The sequence below is a fragment of the Pristiophorus japonicus genome, chromosome 17, assembly GCF_044704955.1.
Source record: "Pristiophorus japonicus isolate sPriJap1 chromosome 17, sPriJap1.hap1, whole genome shotgun sequence".
Classification (NCBI taxonomy): Eukaryota; Metazoa; Chordata; class Chondrichthyes; family Pristiophoridae; genus Pristiophorus; species Pristiophorus japonicus.
This window is the reverse complement of record NC_091993.1, coordinates 86,210,250-86,236,420: the sequence shown is the minus strand read 5'-3', so window position 1 is coordinate 86,236,420 and position 26,171 is coordinate 86,210,250. Positions and strand designations below refer to the sequence as shown.

The 26,171-nt window shown below is 45.0% G+C and overlaps 1 protein-coding gene across 5 annotated transcripts in view; it reads right to left on the bottom strand.

Moving 5' to 3' along the window:
- LOC139227840 (protein phosphatase 1 regulatory subunit 12A-like) overlaps nucleotides 1-26,171 on the bottom strand; it is a 258,951-nt gene that overhangs the window by 97,420 nt on the left and 135,360 nt on the right. For 3 of the 5 annotated variants that reach the window (XM_070858916.1, XM_070858915.1, XM_070858913.1), the window contains exons 8-13: nucleotides 23,615-23,766; nucleotides 18,116-18,231; nucleotides 12,557-12,769; nucleotides 11,243-11,337; nucleotides 10,595-10,741; nucleotides 8,331-8,540 (exon numbers count right to left, since the gene is read on the bottom strand). In XM_070858916.1, the coding sequence (XP_070715017.1) occupies nucleotides 8,331-8,540; nucleotides 10,595-10,741; nucleotides 11,243-11,337; nucleotides 12,557-12,769; nucleotides 18,116-18,231; nucleotides 23,615-23,766 (933 nt within the window). Of the gene's footprint in view, nucleotides 1-8,330; nucleotides 8,541-10,594; nucleotides 10,742-11,242; nucleotides 11,338-12,556; nucleotides 12,770-17,091; nucleotides 17,220-18,115; nucleotides 18,232-23,614; nucleotides 23,767-26,171 lie in introns of those variants that run through there. The other 2 variants (XM_070858914.1, XM_070858917.1) reach the window with 2 other exon arrangements.

Here is a 26,171-nt window from a genome sequence, read left to right as displayed (position 1 = left end):
TCCATACCCCTTGATCCCTTTAGTCGTAAGAGCCACATCTAACTCCCTCTTGAATATATCTAATGAACTGGCCTCAACAACTTTCTGTGGTGGAGAATTCCACAGGTTCACAATTCTCTGGGTGAAGAAGTTTCTCCTCATCTCGGTTCTAAATGGCTTGCCCCTTATCCTTAGATTGTGACTCCTGGTTCTGGACTTCCCCAACATCGGGAACATTTTTCCTGCATCTAACTTTCTAATCCCGTCAGGATTTTAAACATTTCTATGAGATCCCCTCTCATTCTTCTAAATTCCAGTGAATATAAGCCTAGTCGATCCAGTCTTTCTTCATATGTCAGTCCTGCCATCCCAGGAATCAGTCTGGTGAACCTTCGCTGCACTCCCTCGATAGCAAGAATGACCTTCCTCAGATTAGGAGATCAAAACTGCACACAATATTCAAGGTGTGGCCTCACCAAGGCCCTGTACAACTGTAGTAAGACCTCCCTGCTCCTATACTCAAATCCTCTCGCTATGAAGGCCAACATGCCATTTGCCTTCTTTACTGCTTGCTGTACCTAGAAACATGGAAACATAGAAAATAGGTGCAGGAGCAGGCCATTCAGCCCTTCTAGCCTGCACCGCCATTCAATGAGTTCATGGCTGAACATGAAACTTCAGTACCCCATAGAAACATAGAAAATAGGATGCCTACCTTCAATGACTGATGTACCATGACACTCAGGTCTCGTTGCATCTCCCCTTTTCCTAATCTGTCATCATTTAAATAATATTCTACCTTCCTCTTTGTTATGTATGCAACCCTATGTAACCAGCATTCTACCATCACCAGAGGGCATATATGTTGGAGTCCCAAGGGATCCCAGCAGCCCTTGGAAGCACTGTATATAAGCAGACCTTCCATGCTGTACCAACACTCGAGTTAGAATAAAGAGAATAAGGTCACACTTACTCACATCTACAGTACTCAGTTACATTGCTTTATTCATTCGAGATATAATATCTGGCGACGAGATAACAAACCATCACGCGAAAATGCAGAGAACTGTTGGCACCCTGGAGAAATTCTCAGAAAGGGACGATTCGGAGGCCTTCGTGGAGCAACTCGACCAATACTTCGTGGCCAACGAGCTGGAAGGGAGTGTGAACGCTGCCAAGTGAAGGGCGATCCTCCTCACCATCTGCGGGGCAACAACCTATGGCCTCATGAAGAATCATCTTGGTCCGGTGAAACCAACAACCAAATCGTATGAAGAACTGTGTACGCTGGTCCGGGAGCACCTAAATCCAAAGGAGAGTGTTCTAATGATAAGGTATCGATTTTACACATGTCAATTGTCTGAAGGCCTGGAAGTGGTGAGCTACATCGCCGAACTAAGGCAGCCTTGCAAATTCGCAAAGAGACTTCGTTGTGCTTGGCATTGGCTATGAGGTTATCCTTCGCAAATTATTGACCGTTGAAACACCGAACCCAAGCAAAGCCATAACGATAGCACAGGCATTTATGTCCACCAGCGATAACACCAAACAAATTTCGCAGCATAAAGATGTTTCGGCAAGTACTGTACACAAAGTAACGTCATTTTCAGGCAGGAATGTATATGGCAGAACGTACACGCCTGCAGTTGCACGACCTCAGATGACTCGGAGACCGCCATCAAGCGTTAATGCGAGGCAATTAACACCTTGTTGGCGCTGCGGAGGTGATCATCGAGCCCATCAATGCCGCTTCAAACGCTATGCGTGCAAAGGTTGTGGAACAATAGGACACCTCCAGCGAATGTGCAGACGAGCTGCAAATCCTGCAAACCACCACAATGCAGAGGAAGACTGATCCATGGTGGATCAAACTGAACTAGAGGCTCGAACCGAGGAGGCAGAAGTGTACGGGGTACACACCTTCACCACGAAATGTCCACCAATCAGGTTAAAAGTTGAACTGAACGGAATTCCAGTATCCATGGAATTGGACACGGGTGTGAATCAGTCCATCATGAGCAAAAAGGCCTTCGACAGGCTGTGGTCCAACAAGGCACACAGGCCCAAGCTGAGCCCTATTCATACCAAGCTGAGAACTTATACTAAAGAGCTGATCCCTGTAATTGGCAGTGCAGCAGTAAAAGTCTCCTATGATGGAGCAATGCACAAACTACCACTATGGATTGTGCCAGGAGATGGCCCCACACTGTTCGGCAGAAGCTGGCTGGGAAAAAGCCGCAGGAACTGGGACGGCATCCAAGCGCTTTCGTCCGTCGACGACGCCTCATGTGCCCAGGTTCTGAGCAAGTTTCCGTCATTGTTCGAGCCAGGCATCGGAAGTTTCTCGGGGGCGAAGGTACAGATCCACTTGATTCCCGGTACACGACCCATCTATCAGAAGGACAGGCGGTGCCATATATGATGCGAGTGAAAGTGGAGATCGAGCTAGAAAGGCTGCAACGAGAGGGCATCATCGCGCCGGGAGTTCAACGAGTGGGCCAGTCCGATTGTTCCAGTTCTCAAGGGCGGTGGCACGGTCAGAATTTGTGGGAACTATAAATTAACTATTAACCGTTTTTCGCTACAGGACCAGTACCCGCTACCCAAGGCAGACAACCTATTTGCGACGCTGGCAGGAGGAAAGACGTTCACCAAGTTGGACCTGATCTCGGCCTACATGACGCAGGAGCTGGCGGAATCTTTGAAAGGCCTCATCCGCATCAACACGCACAAAGGTCTGTTCATCTACAATAGATGCACATTTGGGATTTGATCGGCCGCGGCTATTTTTTCAAAGGAACATAGAGAGTCTGCTAAAGTCGATTCCACGCACCGTGGTTTTCCAGGACGACATATTGATCACAGGTCGGGACTCAATTATTTTGGTAATTTCCTACCCGGGTTAAGCACCTTGCTAGAACCGCTACACATGTTGCTACGCAAGGGAGATGACTGGGTATGGGGGAAATCACAAGAGACAGCTTTTGACAAAGCCCGAAATCTGTTACGTTCCAACAAACTGCTTGTCTTGTATGATCCATGTAAACGTTTAATGCTAGCTTGCGATGCATCTTCGTATGGGGTCGCGTGTGTGTTACAACAAGCTAACAAATTGGGAACATTGCAACCAGTCGCTTATGCGCCCAGGAGCTTGTCCAAGGCCGAAAGGGCCTACAAGCATGATTGAAAAAGCAGCTCTGGCATGTTTATATGGGGTAAAAAAAAATGCATCAGTATCTGTTTGGGCTTAAGTTCGAGTTAGAAACTGACCATAAGCCGTTCATATCGTTATTCTCAGAGAGCAAAGGTATCAATACCAATGCCTCTGCTCGCATCCAAAGATGGGCGCTCACGCTGTCTGCATATAACTATGTAATTCGCCACAGACCAGGCACAGAGAACTGCGCTGACGCCCTCAGTCGGTTACCATTGCCCACCACCGGTGTGGAAATGGCACAGCCTGCAGACTTGCTCTTAGTGATGGATGCATTTGAAAACAAAGTCACCCGTTATGGCCCGCCAGATCAGGACCTGGACCAGCCAGGATCCTTTACTGTCCCTTGTAAAAAGAACTGTGTCCTCCATGGGAGCTGGTCCAGCAGCCCAGCGGAGATGCATGAAGAGATCAAGCCGTTCCAGCGGCATCAATGACCCTGTATTTGTACTCAACTATGGATATGGTCCCAAATAACTTGCTGGCACTGCCATAGCCAAAGAAGGGAGTAGGGTGTTTCAGTTCAAACTCGCAAATGGACTAACTTGCAGAAAGCATTTAGACCATCGAAACTGCGATTCACACACAGCCACGAGCAACCTGAAGAAGTCGTCCAGAACCAGGAGACACAGTCTTAGGATCAGGGGTAGGCCATTTAGGACTGAGATGAGGAGAAATTTCTTCACTCAGTTGTTAACCTGTGGAATTCCCTGCCGCAGAGAGTTGTTGATGCCAGTTCATTGGATATATTCAAGAGGGAGTTAGATATGGCCCTTATGGCTAAGGGGATCAAGGGGTATGGAGAGAAAGCAGGAAAGGGGTACTGAGGAAATGATCAGCCATGATCTTATTGAATGGTGATGCAGGCACGAAGGGCCGAATGGCCTACTCCTGCACCTATTTTCTATGTTTCTAAGAGGACAGCACCAAATTCGACCCTCCGACACACACACACACACACACACACACACACACACACACACACACACACACACACACGTGGCAACTGACATCACGGCTGACCACGAAGCTGAATTCATCATCCCCAGCAGCCCAGCAAGGCCAGCTGCGCAGTAGCCCAGCGAAGAACCAACCAACTCACCTGCACTTGTACCGAGACAAATCGACTAAGGAGTGGAAAGCCCCAGATCGTTTCACCCTGTAAATAAGTGTACTATTAACTTTGAGAGGGAGTGATGTTATGTATGCAACCTTATGTAACCAACATTCTATTGCCACCAGAGGGCTTATCTGTTGGAGTCCCAAGGGATCCCAGCATCCCTTGGGAGCACAGTATATAAGCAGGCCTCCCATGCTGTACCAACTTTCTGGAGTTAGAATAAAGAGACTAAGGTCACACTTACTCACGTCTACATATTCAGTTACATTGCTTCATTCGAGACATAACACTGTTTATGCCACTAAAGTGGATAACCTTACATTTATCTACATTATACTGCATCTGCCATGCATTTGCCCACTCACCTAACCTGTCCAAGTCACCCTGCAGCCTCTTAACATCCTCCTCACAGCTCACACTGCCACCCAGCTTTGTGTAATCTGCAAATTTGGAGATATTACATTCAATTCCTTTGTCTAAATCATTAATGTACATTGTAAATAGCTGGGGTCCCAGCACTGAACCTTGCGGTACCTCACTAGTCACTGCCTGCCATTCTGAAAAGGACCCGTTTATTCCTACTCTTTGCTTCCTGTCTGCCATCCAGTTCTCTATCCACGTCAGTACAGTACCCCCAATACCATGTGCTTTCATTTTGCACACTAATCTCTTGTGTGGGACCTTTTCAAAAGCCTTTTGAAAGTCAAAATACACCACATCCACTGGTTTCCCCTTGTCCACTCTACTAGTTACATCCTCAAAAATTTCTAGGTGTGTCAAGCATGATTTCCCTTTCATAAATCCATGCTGACATGGACCGATCCGGTCACTGCTTTCCAAATGCGCTGCTATTACACCTTTAATAATTGATTCCAACATTTTCCCCACTACCGATGTCAGGCTAACCGGTCTATAATTTTGTTTTCTCTCTCCCCTCCTTTTTCAAAAAAGTGGCGTTACATTAGCTACATAGGAACTGATCCAGAGTATATAGAATGTTGGAAAATGACCACCAGTGCATCCATTATTTCTAGGGCCACTTTCTTAAGTACTCTGGGATGCAGACCATCAGGCCTTGGGGATTTATCGGCCTTCAGTCCCATCAATTTCCCTAACACAATTTCCTGAATAAGAATTTCCTTCTGTTCCTCCTTCTCGCTAGACCCCCGGTCCCCTAGTATTTCCGGAAGGTTATTTGTGTCTTCCTTCATGAAGACAGAAACAAAGTATTTGTTCAATTGCCATTTCTTTGTTCCCCATTATAAATTCATCTGATTCTGACTGTAAGGGACCTACATTTGTCTTCACTAATCTTTTTCTCTTCACATTTCTATAGAAGCTTTTGCAGTCAGTTTTTATATTCCCTGCAAGCTTCCTCTCAAACTCTATTTTCCCCCTCCTAATTAAGCCCTTTGTCCTCCTCTGCTGAATTCTAAATTTCTCCCAGTCCTCAGGTTTGCTGCTTTTTCTGGCCAATTTATATGCCTCTTCCTTGGATTTAACACTATCCATAATTTCCCTAGTTAGCCACGGTTGAGCCACCTTCTCCATTTTATTTTTATGCCAAACAGGGATGTACAATTGCTGAAGTTCATCCATGTGATCTTTAAATGTCTGCCATTGCCTATCCACCTTCAACCCTTTAAGTATCATTCGCCAGTCTATCCTAGCCAATTCACGTATCATACCATCGAAGTTACCTTTCTTTAAGTTCAGAACCCTAGCCTCTGAATTAACTGCATCACTCTCCATCTTAATGAAGAATTCTACCATATTATGGTCACTCTTCCCCAAGGGGCCTCGCACAACAAGATTGCTAATTAATCCTCTCTCATTACACAACACCCAGTCTAGGATGGCCTGCTCTCTAGTTGGTTCCTCAACATATTGGTCTGGAAAACCATCCCTAATACACTCCTCCACCACATTGCTACCAGTTTGGTTAGCCCATTCTATATGTAGATTAAAGTCACCAAAGATAACTGCTGTACCCTTATTGCACGCATCCCTAATTTCCTGTTTGATGCCATCCCCAATCTCATTACTACTGTTTGGTGGTCTGTACACAACTCCCACTAGCGTTTTCTGCCCTTTGGTGTTCCGCAGTTCTACCCATACAGATTCCACATCATCCAAGCTAATGCCCTTCCCTATTATTGCATTAATCTCCTCTTTAACCAGCAACGCTACCCCACCTCCTTTTCCTTTCGGTCTATCCTTCCTGAATATTGAATACCCCTGGATGTTAGTTACCAGCCTTGGTCACCCTGGAGCCATGTCTCCATAATCCCAATTAGATCTTCTCCGTTAACAGCTATCTGCAGTTAATTCATCCACCTTATTACAAATGCTCCTCGCATTGAGACACAGAGCCTTCAGGCTTGTTTTCTTGACACTTTGTCCTTTTAGAATTATGTTGTAATGTGGCACTTTTTGATTTTTGTCTTTGATTTCTCTGCCCTCCACTTTTCCTTATCTCCTTTTGCTTTTGCCCCCATTTTACTTCCCTCTGTCTCTCTGCATGGATTCCCAACCCCCTGCCATATTAGTTTAAACCCTCCCCAACAAGCAAATATGATCAAACAAAAACGTTCCAACCAATGAGGCTGATGGAGATCGAGTTCCTCATATCAATCATGTAGTCGCAACATATCTAGGTTTGAGAGTAAAGCAAAGCATGCACAAATAAATTTCTTGAGCATAGCCCAAGATTTTTTTGGGGGAGTGCTTTTTTCTTAAAATGATGGTTGTCTCTCTCACTTTTCTTTTTTTCCCCCCCCATGAAGTATGTGGTCATTGTTCCACACCTCTTCATAACAGAATGACAAATCAAGAACGATCTATGTAAAGGATAATGATTATGGAACTACATTGCGGAGCTCACTGAGCTCCAAGTACACTACATTATGCTGCCTACAATCAGATATCTTTCATTAGTAAGGAGTGACTTTTACAGCAAGGCAGGCAAACAGTCCAATTTAACTGTGCACCTCATTAATCCCTCAATAATCCCACATGAACACAGAGCTCTGTGGCAGACATGGAATGAGACACCAAGTGGATAAAGTATAGGAAGATCGTGTGTAGCAACAAATGTGGGTCCTCACTGGTGATGAGATAAAGTAGCAAAGAAGGCTGGAAATAAAGATGGTTTCAAGTCAAATAGTGAAGAACTAAAAATTGAATACAGAAAGGAATTGGGAATAAGGTCTACAGGCAAATGTGAGACTTTCTAAATTTTGTAAAGCAAAATTTCAAGCAGTTACCCACAATTTTCAGTATTAAACATGTAAATATGTAACAATCCTCCTGGTTATATCTAAATTCTTGCTTTTATGTCGATATGTAAAGAAAAAAGATTAACCTAATTAATATATACACACACCAGATTTTATGGCATATGAGCATCACTCATCTATCTATTGGCCGAGCTCCTGGTACTGGAGCTCAAAGACAATCCTTCCAACAGCCACTAAGTGGTGTAGGAGAGATCAGCATTTCAAGCAAATGCATAAAGAATATTTTTCTGCAACTCGGAAATCATCATGGCCTGAACAAATGCAAAAATCTGTGTATATTACAAGGAAAAAAATCTGTAACACCAATTTTAGCAGCAACCAGTTTCCACCAGAAAAAAATTTAAAGTATGGAAGTGATTTTTAAAACATGGCACAGGAAGACTTCTGTTGCCCTCAAGGTCAAGGATAAGGTTAAAAATTAGTTGTAAAAATCTCACATGCACCTGGGTCTGATCAGACTTCAAATCCCTTTCAAGCTCTGTTGTTAATGATAAAATCTGAGCAATAACAAAGCATGCAGATTTCATAGAATATATGCACTGCATGGAAATACCAAGATCATTATTTAAACAAGGAAAATACACTAACAGGATTTTAAGATGCTATACAGCAAAAAGCAAAATATTGGGCATTTTCTAGTATGTGTCTTTAAATATTAAAATCGGGGTATGAAGATACCAGAAAACATGAGAAAGCGTACCTTTCACATTAGTCTTACCTGCCCTGGTGGGTGGCTGCTGTGGAAGCAACACTATTTAAGATGGAAGAGGAAGAGGAGGAGGGAGAGATGATGGTATTTCGGCTGGGTTGCTGGCCAGCAGCTGAGGTAACTGTTGCTATAGTAGCAGCTGAGGTGACTGAGGAGGTGATGGGAATGACTGAAATGGAGGAACTGTTCAAGTCATCTTTTCTTCTACCAAATGAGGCACTGGTAACAATTGATACTTATTATGAGAATGGGTAACGGTAGACAACTGTACACCACCATTCAATTAATTATAGGTTTGCAACGTGACTCTTCTCTTTCTTTCCTCCTCCCCCACCCCACAACGTTTTCTCCCGACACCTATGTTCTCTTTGGCAAGGAGAATAAGACAGTCGAGTACACAGTATCTCCACAGGAGTCATCCTCGTTCTCCATCTAACAAACTAGAAGACATCTTTGGGTCATCTATATAGAGTAATGGGGAACGCTAAAGAGTAAGCTCACTAGTTTTTCCCATTCCTCCATAGTTGACCAAGTCGAGACTGGTAAAAGCTGTCCCCTGGAGAAAGACAGAGCTGAGGTGATTCGACAAGAACTTGGGCCTCCTTGTCAAGAGTCAAACATTCTTCAGTTGTAACTGCCAGGCAATAAAGCACCTTCAATTTTGTCAGTATAATTATTTTTCCAACATATTATTTTACACTGAAGAAAGAAAATGACTTTCTTAAGATAATTTGGTTAAAAACAAAAAAGTTACCACCAGATGGGATTTATTTTCCCCAAAATTTAACGGCAGTCAGAAAATAGGGTCAGAGAATCTAGAATGTAACCAGGAAACATTACAAAACAATGCCTCTCAAGTGACACTGAACTGTAAGTGAAACTTCAGACCGGTTTCACCCTAGTATGCATTATTTCTGAGCTTAAAGCACAGAGTTCACGTCAGTACAAAACCAATAGCTTAAGTAGGTTTGTTATGTAATTAGTACATAACACTTCCCCACTGCTCAGCAATTGTATTTCGTAAATATTTGAGTTGTTCAGACCAGAAGATCCCAGGTTCAACCCCAGAGCTGTGTTGAGTTAGTTGATCTGAGCTGGGATAGCAGTAGTAAGAAAATTCCTCAAGCTTCCCACTCCTAATTGCTATTCAGGCACCTCTGGTGAAAGTGCATAGGATTCAACAGTCCAGTAACACTTCCTATTTAGGTTCAGGCATGGGAATGGATGTGTCTAGCTCTACAGCAAAAAGTCAATGTCTTCAAGAGGGTAGAGGAGATAATTGTTTAGAAAAAAGGTAATAAAAATAAATCAGCATGGAATAAGACCAGGACTTCCTAAGCATACATCTGGTTAAAAAGCATCTACTTCCAAGAGGGGCATCTCTTTTATCCCCCCTCCTTCCAAAAGTTTCTTCCACAAATCATGCACAACACATCCCATCACGGACTCTATCCAACCTTACTTAAATTTTTATGACAACTAAGCAATCGTAGCTGAAAGAACAGAATTACAAGACAGCAATAGCTGAATATGTTAAGTAATGACAGCAGCATTTGGTAACCACATATTTAATATGGAATTTCTTGTATATCAGTCTTTAAACCTGGATTGTTTTAACTGGCCTGTGTAAAGATAGCAGCATTATGTATAATTCAACCAGTTAATTTTGAAATCAATTCTTACACTGTTTTCTATCAACTTTGGAGTTTGTTCTATATTGGCACCATCGCTCACCGAAAGGACAAGCGACCCAAAGTCACCACGACAATTCATAGGCTCTTCAAGAATGTCAAGGAGCACAACGTAACAAAGCAGTGTCACTGTCTGAAGCCAAATTCAGCATTACCTCATAGTACTCTTGAAAAATACACATTAGGTAACTGCATCTCTACAAGAAATTTACTGGGGTTTTTTTCTTTAAAATTGGTATTGTCCAATATGTAACTTGAGACTAAATCCTAGTTAAAACAAACCTTTTTTGACTGTCTTTGTCGACTGTTAGACCATAAAATGTTATTAATTTACAGAGCAGCCCAGACAAATAACCTGTGGTGGTTTAGGGAATCTCAGCCATTTTCATACAATACATTTGAGAATGATTCTTAACAACCATGTAAAATACAAATGACGAAACTAAAAATATAACAGCCTTGCTACAAAATTGTTCAACAGCGAATCTTTTATCCATAATTTTGACGAAATAGTTGAATAAAAGTGGCAGTTTTGTATTATGCTCTATTTAATCTGCATAAAAGAATCCTGTTCTTGCTCACCTTCGCTGATACGAAGGCATCGTGTTAGTAGTTGATGCATTTACAGACATGCCTCCTTCATTTCCTACGTGATTTGTATCCTTTGAGTCATCCTTCCACTGTCGCCTTGTATAAGAACCACTTCGTACCAAACTAGCTGCTGATTCCCTTTGAACACAAGAAAATGATTGGTCTTAAGACAGATAGTATGTTATACATTACTGTCAGGTGCATAAACCTGGTCAAGTTAATAGTATCCTGCATCTTGTATTATGTAAGAAGTCCTGAGCAAGACAGAAAATGCTAGTTTCTCTTAAATTTGATTTTTCATCTTTTTCTTTTCCATTCTGACAAAGCTGTAAATTATTAGTTAAGGCGACATAAAATGTGACTTAAGAATGTTCAACCAATATAATCCATTACCAACTATCACAAAAAGTTGTAAATAGTTTAAATTATACTCTCAGCCACAAGCAAAGTGCGTTACCTTGGGCAAAATGAAAGCATTGCTTAAATAAACATTCTAGTTTTGGGAGATTGGCTACTATATACACAGAGAAACAAGCCAAGGAAGGGCCTGCCCTACTTTATTAACAATGAACAGTTCTTCAGTTGCTAAAAAGAGTAGCAATTGAAATGCTAAGCTACTTTAGTTGAAGTAGAACTGACCTATTTTCCTTCTCTTCAATATCAGATGCGCTGTGCAGTCTTCTGCTAGGGATTGTTGGTGCAACATACACGAGCCTAGTTTTATTATCTTTATCCTGAATGATAAAAACAAAAAGATCAGGGGTTTAGTTATCATCCCATGAATGGCACACCAGCTTTTAGTGTGTGAAGGGCTCCTCTTCACCGTTAACACGCCTGGGAGAAGGTTCAGTTTCCATGTGCAAAGTAGAGCAGAAAGGGGCGAAGACCCATACTGCCGGGTCTTTGTACCCTTTAAGTTGTCTTGTGATTTGCAAGACTTTGTGGGGAGGGGGTGGAATGCCTGAGCTTACAGCAGGCGCAGGCAAAGAGTAACCACCCTCGTCCTCCTACTCCCATTTTCCTCACCCGAGAAGGGCATTCATTTTGATGGGAGCCCGTCTCCAATCAAAGAGGGGTGGACAGAAAGAGCAGAGGTCCCAACTCAAGTTCCTTTTCCTATCAGGCATAGGGTTTGGCGCTAGTGGCATTCAGGCTGTTATTTTTAAAACAACAACCAGAAGATCCCAATGTCTTCAGGCATTCCTACAGTTTTAGGTCACTCACACTGTAACGATGGCTCTATTTCCATCTTCAACTTCCTGTCAGGGGCAGGCCTGTGCTAGACACACTGGAGATAGGAGAACACACCTGAACCCACTGGGAAGTTCAACTGGATTTAAGTCACTGCATGTGCCGTGCACGCCACAAGGATACAGGAAAATCCGCCCCAGGATCCTTGGGATCAGATGATGAATTAGATATCCTGTGATTTTTCAAACTTTCTTCTTCAAAAGACAAAACACGAGTAATTTCAAAGCACATGTAACAATGCTCCTTCTCCAATGTCACATCCCAAGAAAAAATTCAAAGTAGTCATCCTTTCAGTTTGCGAACAGTTTTCTTTTATTCGTTCCGGGATGTGGGCATTGCTGGCAAGGCCAGCATTTATTGCCCATTCCTAATTGCTCTTGAGAAGTTGGCGGTGAGCCGCCTTCTTGATCCGCTGCAGTCCTTGTGGTGAAGGTACTCCCACAGTGCTGTTAAGGGAGGGAGTTCTGTACTGTAGGCTATCTAGTCAAAATCATGCATGGATTAAATTGTGGTCGGGGTTACTTCTAATTCCTCAGCAAATTACATGTCCATCTACTGAGACCAAAATCTGTTTTCAGATCAATATTTTATAACAGAACTGTGGGAAATAATTTCTACCTGAAAATGCAACAAATGGTAATGTACAGAAAGGGATTCCTTAAATATCCTTCACAGAATTAGAGTAATTGATCAAAAATGTACCTTTTCACGGTTATCAAATATGGTTGAAAGCCGAGGACTTGAAGCAGATCGGCTAATCCCAAAGGAGTCCTTCTCTTTCAATGTTTGGGAACTGCTAATTTCACTCAGTGCATCATGGCTCCCAGTTTTCCTCAACCCCAGTCTCCAAGAAGCTGGAGATTCATCTTTCCCGTCTTCATCTTTGGCAGTAGATTTAATAAATGGGCTAATCATCTGTAACAAGATAAAGAGTTATACAGGCCCAAGTTTCCACATGATTTGCTCCTGATTTTTAGGAGCAACTGGTGTAGAACGGAGTATCTTAGAAATCGGAATTCTCGTCATTTAGTTTGCTCCAGTTCTAGTCAGTTAGAACAGTTTCACTTTGGAACAGAATTTCTTTTTCAAAAGGAGGCGTGACCGGCCACTTACACCCGATTTCAAAGTTTCGTGAGTGAAAACTTACTCCAAACTAACTTAGAATGGAGTAAGTGAAGATTTCTGTACGCTCGAAAAAACCTTGTCTACACTTTAGAAAATCAGGCGTAGGTTACAAATCAGGCATAGGGAATGGTGGGGGGGGGGGGGGGTGTTTAAAGGGAAGTTTACAAACATTAAACACTTCAGTTTTACAAATAAAGAGCCATCATCAATAATAAATGATAAATACATCAATAAATCAACCAATAAATCAATCAAAAAAAATTAATAAGAAATAATTTTTTTTTTAAATCAATAAATAAAACATTTTCTACTTACCGACTGCAGCACCAGGAGCCCTCCAACAGCGTGCTGGGATGCCCCCCTCAGTGTGTCTCTGTCAGTGTCTCGATATCTCTGTCTGTCAGTGTGTCTCTCATTCTCTGTCTGGCAGTGTCTCTCTCATTCTCTGTCTGGCAGTGTCTGTGTTTCTGACAGCGAGGAGGGGGGTAGAGGGAGTGAGGGGGGGGAGAAATGGGGAGGGATGGGGGAGAAGGGGGAGGGATGGGGGAGAAGGGGGAGGGATGGGGGAGAAGGGGGAGGGATGGGGGAGAAGGGGGAGGGATGGGGGAGAAGGGGGAGGGATGGGGGAGAAGGGGGAGGGATGGGGGAGAAGGGGGAGGGATGGGGAGAAGGGGGAGGGATGGGGGTGGGGGGGGAGGAGGAGATGGGGGTGGGGGGGGAGGAGGAGAGTGGGGTGGGGGGGAGGAGGAGAGTGGGGTGGGGGGGAGGAGGAGATTGGGGTGGGGGGGAGGAGGAGATTGGGGTGGGGGGGAGGAGGAGATTGAGGTGGGGGGGAGGAGGAGATTGGGGTGGGGGGGAGGAGGAGATTGGGGGGGGGGGAGGAGGAGATTGGGGTGGGGGGGGGGGGAGGAGGAGGAGATTGGGGTGGGGGGGGGGAGGAGGAGGAGATTGGGGTGGGGGGGGGAGGAGGAGGAGATTGGGGTGGGGGGGGGGAGGAGGAGGAGATTGGGGTGGGGGGGGGGAGGAGGAGGAGATTGGGGTGGGGGGGGGGGAGGAGGAGGAGATTGGGGTGGGGGGGGGAGGAGGAGGAGATTGGGGTGGGGGGGGGGAGGAGGAGGAGATTGGGGTGGGGGGGAGGAGGAGGAGGAGATTGGGGTGGGGGGGAGGAGGAGGAGGAGATTGGGGTGGGGGGGGAGGAGGAGGAGATTGGGGTGGGGGGGGGAGGAGGAGGAGATTGGGGTGGGGGGGAGGAGGAGATTGGGGTGGGGGGGGAGGAGGAGGAGATTGGGGTGGGGGGGAGGAGGAGATTGGGGTGGGGGGGGGAGGAGGAGGAGATTGGGGTGGGGGGGGGAGGAGGAGGAGATTGGGGTGGGGGGGGGAGGAGGAGATTGGGGTGGGGGGGAGGAGGAGATTGGGGTGGGGGGGAGGAGGAGATTGGGGTGGGGGGGAGGAGGAGATTGGGGTGGGGGGGAGGAGGAGATTGGGGTGGGGGGGAGGAGGAGATTGGGGTGGGGGGGAGGAGGAGATTGGGGTGGGGGGGAGGAGGAGATTGGGGTGGGGGGGAGGAGGAGATTGGGGTGGGGGGGAGGAGGAGATTGGGGTGGGGGGGAGGAGGAGATTGGGGTGGGGGGGAGGAGGAGATTGGGGTGGGGGGGAGGAGGAGATTGGGGTGGGGGGGAGGAGGAGATTGGGGTGGGGGGGAGGAGGAGATTGGGGTGGGGGGGAGGAGGAGATTGGGGTGGGGGGGAGGAGGAGATTGGGGTGGGGGGGAGGAGGAGATTGGGGTGGGGGGGAGGAGGAGATTGGGGTGGGGGGGAGGAGGAGATTGGGGTGGGGGGGAGGAGGAGATTGGGGTGGGGGGGAGGAGGAGATTGGGGTGGGGGGGAGGAGGAGATTGGGGTGGGGGGGAGGAGGAGATTGGGGTGGGGGGGAGGAGGAGATTGGGGTGGGGGGGAGGAGGAGATTGGGGTGGGGGGGAGGAGGAGATTGGGGTGGGGGGGAGGAGGAGATTGGGGTGGGGGGGAGGAGGAGATTGGGGTGGGGGGGAGGAGGAGATTGGGGTGGGGGGGAGGAGGAGATTGGGGTGGGGGGGGAGGAGAAAGAGAAGGAGATTGGGGTGGGGGGAGAAAGAGAAGGAGAATGGGGTGGGGGGGAGAAAGAGAAGGAGATTGGGGTGGGGGGAGAAAGAGAAGGAGATTGGGGTGGGGGGGAGAAAGAGAAGGAGATTGGGGTGGGGGGGAGAAAGAGAAGGAGATTGGGGTGGGGGGGAGAAAGAGAAGGAGATTGGGGTGGGGGGGAGAAAGAGAAGGAGATTGGGGTGGGGGGGAGAAAGAGAAGGAGATTGGGGTGGGGGGGAGAAAGAGAAGGAGATTGGGGTGGGGGGAGAAAAAGAGAAGGAGATTGGGGTGGGGGGGAGAAAGAGAAGGAGATTGGGGTGGGGGGGAGAAAGAGAAGGAGATTGGGGTGGGGGGGGAGAAAGAGAAGGAGATTGGGGTGGGGGGGAGAAAGAGAAGGAGATTGGGGTGGGGGGGAGAAAGAGAAGGAGATTGGGGTGGGGGGGAGAAAGAGAAAGAGATTGGGGTGGGGGGGAGAAAGAGATTGGGGTGGGGGGGAGAAAGAGATTGAGATTGGGGGTGGGGGGGGGAAGAGAGGAGAAGGAGATTGGGTGTGGGGGAGGGGGAGAAAGAGAGGAGAAGGAGATTAGGGGGGGGGGGGGGGAGAAGAGAAGGCGATTGGGGGGGAGGGGGAAGTCAAGGCGATTGGGGTGGGGGAGGGGGGAAGAAAAGGAGATTGGGGTGGGGGAGGGGGGGAAGAGAAGGAGATTGGGGTGGGGGGGGGGGAAAGAGAAGGAGATTGGGGTGGGGGGGGAAAGAGAAGGAGATTGGGGTGGGGAGGGGGGAAGAGAGGAGAAGGAGATTGGGGGTGGGGGGGGGGGGGGGGAAGAGAGAAGAAGGAGATTGGGGGTGGTGGGGGGGGGAAAGAGAGAGGAGAAGGAGATTGGGGAGGGGGGGTAGGAGATTGGGGGGGGGGGGGTGGGGGGGGAGGGGGAAGGAGAAGGGGGAAGGGAGGCTGAACGGATCGGGCCTGTGACTTCGGGCAGGGCCCGTCCCCAGCACCAGATTTACAGGTAGGTGGCGGTGGGTCGGGTCGGGGGGGTGGTGGGAGGGAGGTCGGTTCGGTTCAGGTTGGGGGGACGGAGAGAGGGAGGGAGAGGGAGGTAAGGTCGGATCCAGTCCAGAGGCAGGGGGGGGAGCGGGTGTCAGGTCCGGTCTGGGGGCGGGGCGGGGGGAGAGCGGGTGTCGAGTCCGGTCCGGAGGTCGAGTCGGGCCAGGAGGAAGCAGGAGCTGGCCGTGGGAGGAGCCTTATTCACGCAGCCCCAGTGAGGCCATTCGGCCAGGGCTAGGGACTGCGTGCTTCGGGCCCCTCCCACACAGTTTTGGGCGCCTGGAGCTACTGCACTTGCGTGCCCACTGTAGCGCGCATGTGCCGAGGTCCCGGCACTATTTTCAGCGCAGGGACCTGGCTCCGCCCCCTACAGCTCCTGCTGCGCTGCGCCGAGGGCCAGAGGACCTGCAGGGAGGTGGAGAATACGGAGGGTTTTTTTAGGCGCACTTTGTGGCGCGAAAAACGGGCATCCAGGTCGGGACTGCGCTGTTCCAGGCGCGGCTCGAAACTTGGGCCCACAATTTCTACAAATCTTGTTTCACACAACTTGTAAACAGTTTCAGTTCATGGTTAATTTCGATCTTTTAACTTTACTTTTCATAATCCTACCACACTGTGCAGGATATTTTAAACCAGATTTAATAATGGAAAGAAAATGTCACAAGCAACCAGCTTCAGGTTTCACAAAAGGAAATTACTGGAATAAAGCTTCAATTGAAAAGCACAACATACATTAAATTATAAAAGGAAGAACTTGTGTTCATAGTGCCTTACAAAGTCCCCCGGATGCCTTAAAACTCTTCACAAAAAAATTAATTAAAATTTTCAGCTGTAGTCATCGTTATTATAGGCAAATGTGACAGCCAATTTACACATAGCAAGATCCCATAAAGTAAAGACAAAAACACAACTTCAAATTAACCATTGAATAAATACATCAAGATTACCTCATTCCTCACTTTTCTCTCTTCCAGCAAGCATAGCCCATTGCTGGATCAGGCACGCAAGGCAAGCTTTCACTGATCATATCAGGTTTTCCCTACCGAGCTCAGGCAATAGGTAAGAACATCAAAGTCTAAGTGAACAGAATAGGGTTTTCAACTCTGCAGTTGGCTCTCAGTAGTGGCCCTTTCAAATTCCTACACAACCCAACTACAATTCCTTCTATCTCAAAGATTGATATGTATTTAACAAAAATCTCTCCATTTAGATTACTAGTTATGTTGTCATGACAATTCTTTCTAAACTCTCACATAGCTGATGATGTCTTTGTTTTTCTTAAAGTATGTTTCTCATCAAAATGTGTGTCATTATCCACCGATAGCACAGGGCATCATCTCTTTTCTCTGAACCAATGTCCCATCAGAAAGGGCTCAAATTAAATACTGCAACTGTACTCTCACTAGTGTTTTATGCAGAATAAAAACCAACACCTACAGGAAATAATGCGAATTAAATAGTGCAGAAATACATTTGACAGAAAAGGGACAAATTGTGAAGAAGGATTGGAACCACAAATATTCTGTCAAGATAACAGTGATTTCTTAACGTGATAGGGAAGCATGGTACTAGGGTTGATGCTATAATAGGTTTAATATTTAGCAGTTCACAGTAATGAAAAGCAATTTAGAAATGGATACATACTTGGGGTTCTAGTCATTACTGGAAACAGATTTCATTATATAACACAAGTTAATTATAATTCTTTGGAACTTTTTAAAAATAAAAAATCCGATTTAAAAATTTAATTCAAACAATTAAAAAAATAATAGTTCCATTAGTAGATTTCCAATGGCATTGCTCACTGATAAAAATATGTATTTTTTAAATTGAGTATATAAATGAATCTTTACCAATACCCATGGCAGTCACCTACATAAAGAAATATAACAACTCACCTGTTCCTGCTCCTTGTTATATAAAATACAGTAATAGAAACACCCAGGATCAGATATCAGAGTTGCATTTTACCTTTCTTGCAGTTGTAGCTGTGTATCGCGTGGACAGCCCTGCAGTGGGAGCCAGCTGCGAGTTACTGTTGTTCAGTTTGCTGTTTATACTATTTTTGATAGATGGCTTTGATTTTTCTGTAGAAGAAAAAAAAAATCAAATCTTGAAACTTTATTTTGAACAGGCATGCTTAAAAATATTCAACCAACTATTAGAACTCCTAGAAATGATCGCTCCTATAATTTCAAATATTACAAATGTGAACGGTAGATTATGATCCAGGCTCATCAGAACACACAACCTCAATTTACTACAGGCTTATCAAGAAATTATGAAAATTTCAAGGCTTAATGAAATTAGTACTTATACGCTAACAGCAAGGTGGTTAGAAACACATGGATGGGATCAAAAATATCTGCACGGAATGAAAAGTCACCCTGACCGGAGAGTAATCCATTATATAAAGCGCTGAAGCAGCTAAAGTAACTACAAGAACTGAACTTAACCAGGTGTCCAAGGCAGTGTGCTCAGAGTGATAAATCACTTCCAACACCTGACAACAAGCTTTCCCAAGCCATAGCAGGACACATCATAATGAAGTACAGAAGGTTTTACTAAACATTTTGCAGATGAGTGAAGAGGAGAAAGTTGAGAAAAAGACAATTTCCCCCAGCGCAAAAATCTATCACCTCCTCAATCCAACTGTCCCTCGAGGGCTTGTGGGATGACTGATAGAGCTGCTCACAGAATTATGAGGAAGGGGCCCCCAAGTCTAGGAGAATTTATCCCAAAGATTCAGACATTTTCCTGCCCAGAAATTATGAAACAAAATGCACAGCTGAGGTTTGACAACAGCAATCCGTCCGACTGACGCATGGTCACATCATAAAGAGATCATTATTGAAACTAGGATTCTGAAACCAGGTGCCCATTCAGGCTTCCATATCTTACTTTCCTTATCTCAGTACTGGGCTGAAGAAAAGTATAGGAAAAGTTGAAAAGATGTTCCATCTGCAGATGACAACAATGTGTCAAGATCAAAATATTTAGTGAATTTGCAAGTGACAGCTGTTACTGGATCAATACTACATCGAGATTTTTCTGCAGCATTGACATATGAGACAATATCTATTATTAGGTACTTGGAATCATGACTAAGCAAACACTGGATAGTTACATTGGTCCGCCTATGCGTCAAGATTCAGATTGGGAAATGTGGAAAAACAAAGATTGTGACGTTAAAAACCCTAAAAGTTAGAAACAATCTGGGTTCTTCAGCTCAGTTTCCAAAAACTTTTATCCCAAAACAAACATTGCTTTTAACTTTCACTGAGTTTTAACTATTTCCAATTAAATGAATCAATTTATTGCCACCAAATGCAAGGTACCCTTAGTGGCAAATGAAAGAGAGTTTTATTAACTAGATTTTCATTTGCCCACTATACCCTACTTCAATCAGTTATAAATCCTGAGCAAGTTTTGAGAAGTTAAACATTTCAAACTTATAATTTGACTCCCGTATACTTTATTCTGGCTATCTGGAAATTAAAGAATCAAGTGTCCTCACAATGTAAATATGAGCATAACTTCAAGAATAAATGGATGTTTGACACAGCTTGACACTTTGTGTACTCCTGTACAATTCACAGGAATGTGTTATATTAGAAAAACTGTTTTAAAAGGCATAGACTTCATATTTCAAGTTGGAATTATATGTACAATGAAAAGTTTTATCTGCAGATAATTTCATGCCATTCAACCCAAGGAGCAAATAATGTTTTAATCTGTAATCATGATTTCAAAAAGAATGTAAATATGAAATTATAAAAACAATCTGCTTAGTTTAAAAGTCAGTTGCAGGAATGCTGCAGCAATAAATATTGCCCTGATCACGAGCATGCTGATGCAAGCAAGAAGCCATAGTTACATGAATCACATCATTGCAAAGTGCGCTGGTTCTTACCATCCTCCAAATCTGGTCAATTTCTTCCAACTGAGAAAGACAGTCAAGCTCTTTGCTAAAACTGAAATGTTATAAAAAGCATATGGGATCCTTGGTACGTAGAGGCAGAGAGTATAAAAAAACAAGCTGAACCCTAATAAATCACTGACTCGGCCTCAGTTGGAATAGTGTGTCCATTTCTAGGTACCACATATTAGGAAGGATGTCAAGGCCTTGGAGAGAGTGCAGATGTGATTTACCAGAATGATACCAGAGATGAGGGATTTAAAAATAAAAAAGTAGTAACTTTGAAAAGGGAATTCCATATATACTTCAAAAAGGACACATTTGCAGGGCTATGGAGAAAGAGCAGGGAGTTGGAATAATTGGAGAGCTCTACCAAAGAGCAGGCAAAGGCACAATGAATGGCATCTTGCTGTGCTGTAAGATTCTATGGGCTAAAACCTCCACTTTTGTGCTTAATGGGCAATATTTCCAGATTGCCAGCTTCTCGCCCAAACACCTAGTCTCCATTTTTGAAAATGGCCGTTACCTCGAGTGATCCGAAATGGGCGTTTGCGTAAAATTTTTGGACCTTCTGCCGTAAATTGTCGCCATCCTTAGCAACGGCATGACAACGCTCGATTCCCACGATTCAGGTGGTCAAGGGTCATTATGACATGCACAGAAGAGGGGACAGAGAGAGAGGGAGCTCAGAGGCACCAAGTGCGTGTGACTGTGGTGTGTGCTTGTTTGGCTGTTGTGGGAGGCACGAAGGAGATTCACCAGTAGCAAAAAGCCTATTAAGCACCAAGAACATAGTTGGCACCGAGGTTTTGTCCAACAAATAAGATATAATATGGAAGGGATGGAGGAGGCTCTGGAGCTGGTAGCCAGGAACACTGGTGGCAGAGGGCTCCCAGAGCACGGCACTGCACCCCCATTGCCAACCACGTGAAAGCCAGCAGCAACATCATGCTGTCCCCACCTCGGGACCGTCCTCTCCCGTATCCGTCCAAGTAGCGTTTTGGCTGTCACAGCCCCGCCCCCCATGAAGCACCGCCTGAGGAGCTTCTTGGTCAGGCGGCTTGGAGTCAGGAGGGGAAGGGGTAGAGGTGGGGAGGAGAAGCCGGGGGGGGGGGGGGGGGGGGGTTGGTTTGTACAGAAATACTGATGATTTCAGACCAACGTTCGGTTTGAATGTTTTTTATTTAACAAAACCTTGTAGCGCATTGGCTCAAATAGCTGCACCGTTACATGCTGGTGATTCCTTATCAAAGGGTATAATTACACTTAACTTCAATCAACTTAAACTTTAACTGTCACCAAGGTGATGCCCACCATTGATGTATCACCTGCACACACAGCAGTGTGTCAGCCTTGTAAATAATACCAACGTTCTTTCAGGCAAGGCGATCACTGATGAGCTCGTGACGTAAGGCTCTTGCAGCTTTCAAGCCACCACGGGCCCTTTCATGCGGTCTACAGGGGATGGGGGCATGGCTTCAGCGCAGCCTGATTGTCTGGGCCGATGTCAGCATCTGCCTCCTCGACCTCCTCTTCCTCTCTCTGGTGAGATGGACTGTCAGACTCATTAGGCAATTCTTGTCCCCTCCTGATAGCCAAGTTGTGCAGCACGGAGCACACCACCACAAATTGAGCTACCTGCTCAGGGTGGTATTGGAGCTTGCCTCCTGAGTGGTCCAGGCATCTAAAGCACTGCTTCAGTACTCCAATGGTTTTCTCCACGATTTTACAAGTTGCTCTGTGGCTCAAGTTGTATCGCCTCTCGGCTTCGGTGTGGGTGTCACGCAGGGGGGTCAACAGCCAGGTGGCGAGACAATATCCTTTCACCAAGCATCCAGCATTGATATTGTGGCTGATTGTTAAACAAGTCAGATACAGTGCTCTCACGCAGGATGTGAGCATGGATGCTGCCCGTAAATTCACTGCCAGTATAATTTGCTGGTGGTCGACAACCAGTTGGACATTGAGAGTGCAATCCCTTGCGGTTCCTGAAAACCTCTGCATCCTGAAACGGTGCCTGCATCGCTATGTGCGTATAGTCTATTGCTCCCTGCACCTTGGGGAAGTTTGCAATTCTGGAGAATCCTAGAGCCCTCTCACTCTGTGCCTCCCTGGTCATAGGGAAGCTGATCAAGTCCCTCCTGCGTGCGTACAGGGCTTCAGTGACCTGTCTAATGCAGCGATATGTGGCATGCTGAGAAAGTCCGCAAATGTCGCCAGCTGTGGCCTGAAAAGAACCCGAGGCTTGGAATGACAGTGACTTTGACCTCGACGGACAGCGCAGTACTGATGGTGCTGGCAGGCTGCAGATCTGCCCTCATCAGCTGGCATACCTCAGTGATAACCTCTTTGTGGAAGTGCAGTCTCCAAAGGCAGGTGGTGTCGGGCAAGTCAAGGCAAGAATGCTTCTCCTTGTACTTGCGGGGGGTGTAACGTCTGGTCCTCCTCATCAGTCTGTCACGTCTTACATTGGGCACATAATGTAGTGGAGTGTACCTTCAGCGATCTCAAGTCTGCTGCATGTAATTGGTCACCAAGAGAGGGTGAGAAAGGACAGGCCCCATTGCAGTAGCTCTCTGTTTTCCACCGATTGGACACAAACAAGAAATGTCCCGACGAAGACACCTATTCAATTTCAAATCGGTTACAGTATGGTCAAGATGTTTGTAGAGATGTTCACATCAACTCCAACGACCTGCAGAGTACATCCAAACTCCGCTGAGGTTGAAGCACAACAGCCTTTGAAAGGATGCGACATGTGATCTGGAACATGGCATCCATAACGCTGTGATTCGTCCGGTTAGTTCCACTTCTTCTGGGCGTTTTTTTGGGCGAGCGATATGTGGGCGATGTGTGTGCGAGGTGGTGAAATTGACGCCGGGCGATCTCATGGCTGCTAGTTTCGGTAATATGCTAGTTACGACAAAAAAAAGTGGGCGGCGGTATTATTGAACCTCGGCGTTAAATCAGTGCGTAAATTGATTTTGTCTATTCTGCTGATTCCGCCCCAAAAAAGTGGACGAGCGGTAATATTTTTTCCCCAGTGTTAAGCACATGGGGAAAGTAACTCCAGCCGATCAGTTTCCTAAAAATGCCCGTCAGTTTCCATTTTGTGCCAAAATGGGCAATATATGGGTGTTATTTCAGCGATAAAATGGGCATGAAGTGGGTGTTAAGCATGCAAAAAAAGTGGAGGCTCTAGCCCTATAACTCTAGGCTTTTACTGTGGTATTTTAGAAACACGTTTTCCACAATGAGCAGTTATTTGGGGTATAGGTTTTATTGTTTCCACCTATAATGTATAGTTTGCACTAAAAAGGCATTATTACAATTAAATGCACATGGCACAATAGAGTTGCATCAGTTGCCATTAAATATGACCTATGATCTGAAATTTTTCAGAGCTGTGAAAAAATTAGAACGGAAAGAGGGATAAAATACAGATTTTGGAAGTTTAAATTTTAATGCCTGTTCCAAACTACTTATTTTTGTAAAATGTTTTCTTCTGATTTGCTCCTTAGCATTTTCTAGTTAAAATCTGTTCAGCTTACCTGTGTCTACCTCAGATTCAGAATCAGAGGCATCATCCTCCTCCTCTGAACTGGAGCTGCTAGATTCATCTTTTTTACTCTCTTCATCAACCTTTTCTCGCTCAGGTGATTTGCGTTTCGTTTCTTTTTCTTCAGAAAGCAGGCTGTCTTTACTGTAACAATGATGAAACAATTCAATCATCATTAACCATACAAATTACTTCAAATGGTTGATTTTATTAATTACTGCAATATATTACAATGAGATGAACAAGAATCCTTCAGCAATTAATTTTGTAACCACTATAATATAGAAGATAACTTGTTTTTTAAGTTTGGGCAATGCGGTGCTGTGTCTGGGATAGGCAGCCAACAGTTCACACCAATGTCCCACACAAGTTCCTAAGTTCAAATGTGTTGTCAGAGAGAAGCAAGATGCTTCCAGCCATTACCGTGTTCATAGCCAGTGTCCAAGTGCACCTGAATACCTCTTATTGGCTGCTTATTCACCGGTAGGTAGCCATGTTGGAAAATATTATCTCGGCAATAGCTGAGTCAGGATGCAAGCAGTACATTTTTCAAAAGTCAGTAGGTATTTTCTCATTGTCTTGAGCAGGCATGGCTAGGTAGGTTGAAATTCTCTTTCCGAATTTACTTCGTCTTCTCCATGAGCCATGGAAATACTCAATGAATTTTGCAAAGCAGGCAAAACCTTCTCAATGAGAATCAAACAACGCTTTCCAAAATGAATATTTATTGTTGAATTAAGTGATGTACAAACCATAGTGCTATTCCATTGCTCTAACAGCTTCCTCTTCAATCTCACCTGTGCAGATGTAAATCTGGACAAGAAAAGCAGTTTCTTTTCGAAATTGTGGAGATCTGCTCTAGTGCCCAAGTTCTGCTGCGATTTTGATCACCAGAATGCAATCAATATCGGTTATAAATTTCAGGTCTGTTTTTGGTATTCTTTTTGTGGCCACATCCATTAGTGGTCCCAGCATCTTATGTTCAGGAATGCGGCCATATTGCCCAATATCTAATTATACAAGAGCATAATTATACAGGGGTTTAACAGCAAGACTGAGTTGTGCTCTCGACTGGATAGTGTGTATTTGGCACATGCCCTTGTTTCAATCTTGAAGGTGAACTGAACTACTTGGTGAAACGTGTCAGTTAGGAATCGTTAAGCTGTTTTATTTCAGACAGCAAGTAAACAAAGAGTAACAGTGAAAGCAATTGGCACTTAGTTACCTCAATTTGAATTCCCTCAAAAAATGGCAAAAATAATAAAGCTTGCACGCTCTCCCTTTCATGTTCTGACTTGCTTGTTTTTGAGGTACCTTTTCTATAGGTAACTTCTAACTACAAGACCTGACCTCCTGCATTTCAGTGTACTTCAAAGGTGTTTGTTCCAATCTGAATACCCCCCACCGCAGGTTTTCTCCTTTCTTTTACTGCTAATGCTGGTCCAAAGAAATGGAGGGGCGTTATCGGCGATACTGTCCCAGGCAGGGATTCGCAGCAGGCCAAACTGCCTACTCCCTCTCCTAGAAGCATACTCTTGCAGGCACGTTATGGCATGCCCATGTGAATAGAAGCATCCTCACCACAACTGGCATGAATATGCAAAGAGATAACTAATTACTTTATTTCCAGGATCATCTTGGGTCATAATGGGCTTGGGATGAGACAATGGATCCTCATTGCAACAGTCTGAAATACATGGAGAGTTAAGGCATCCTGTAAACCAGCCTGTCTGGTTTAATATACATTCTTCAATGCTTGCAGAATGTGAAATTTCTTTTTAAACCTTTGCAAATTCACTTTGTTTTAAAATAAATCCTTATATATAAAAAATTCCAAAACTCTTCAGAGAAAAACAATCAAAAATTCCAAAACATGACATCAATATTTACAAACTTTGTACCAGCAGAGGAAAGTGAATTCCAGTAGCTTTTGTACCTCATACAACAGCCTGTGTTTTGATTATAATTGCACATTGGAGCAGAATTTGGGCCTTTTTCTAAAAAAATATAGATTGAGTGACCAATCTCCCCACTCGGCCCCTGAGCGAGTCAGGCATTCATATCAACAAATCAGGAGAAACCGACTTTACCGATCCATAGGCATCAGTAGCATTCCAGAAAAGGAATGTCAGGACTATTTTTTTTAATGTCAGGAGAAAACCAGTTTTAAAAACAACTAGTGTTGAGAAACTTCTATTCAGTTATGACTGAATCATAGAATGGTTACAGCACAGAAGGTGGCTATTTGTCCCGTCGAACCTGTGCCGATTCTCAGCTAGTCCCACTCCCCTGCTCTTTCCCCGTTGTCCTGCAATTTTTTTTCCTTCAGATACTTAACCAACTCCCCTTTGAAAGATAAGATTGAGCCTGCTTCCACCACCCTTTCCAGCAGTGCATTCCAGATCTTAACCACAAGCTACAAAAAATTTTTTCTCACATTGGTCAAAGAACCAAAGGCAATCACCTTAAATCTGTGTCCTCTGATTGCATAAGAAATAGGAGCAAGAGTCGGCCATTTGGCCCCTCGAGCCTGCTCCGCCATTCAATAT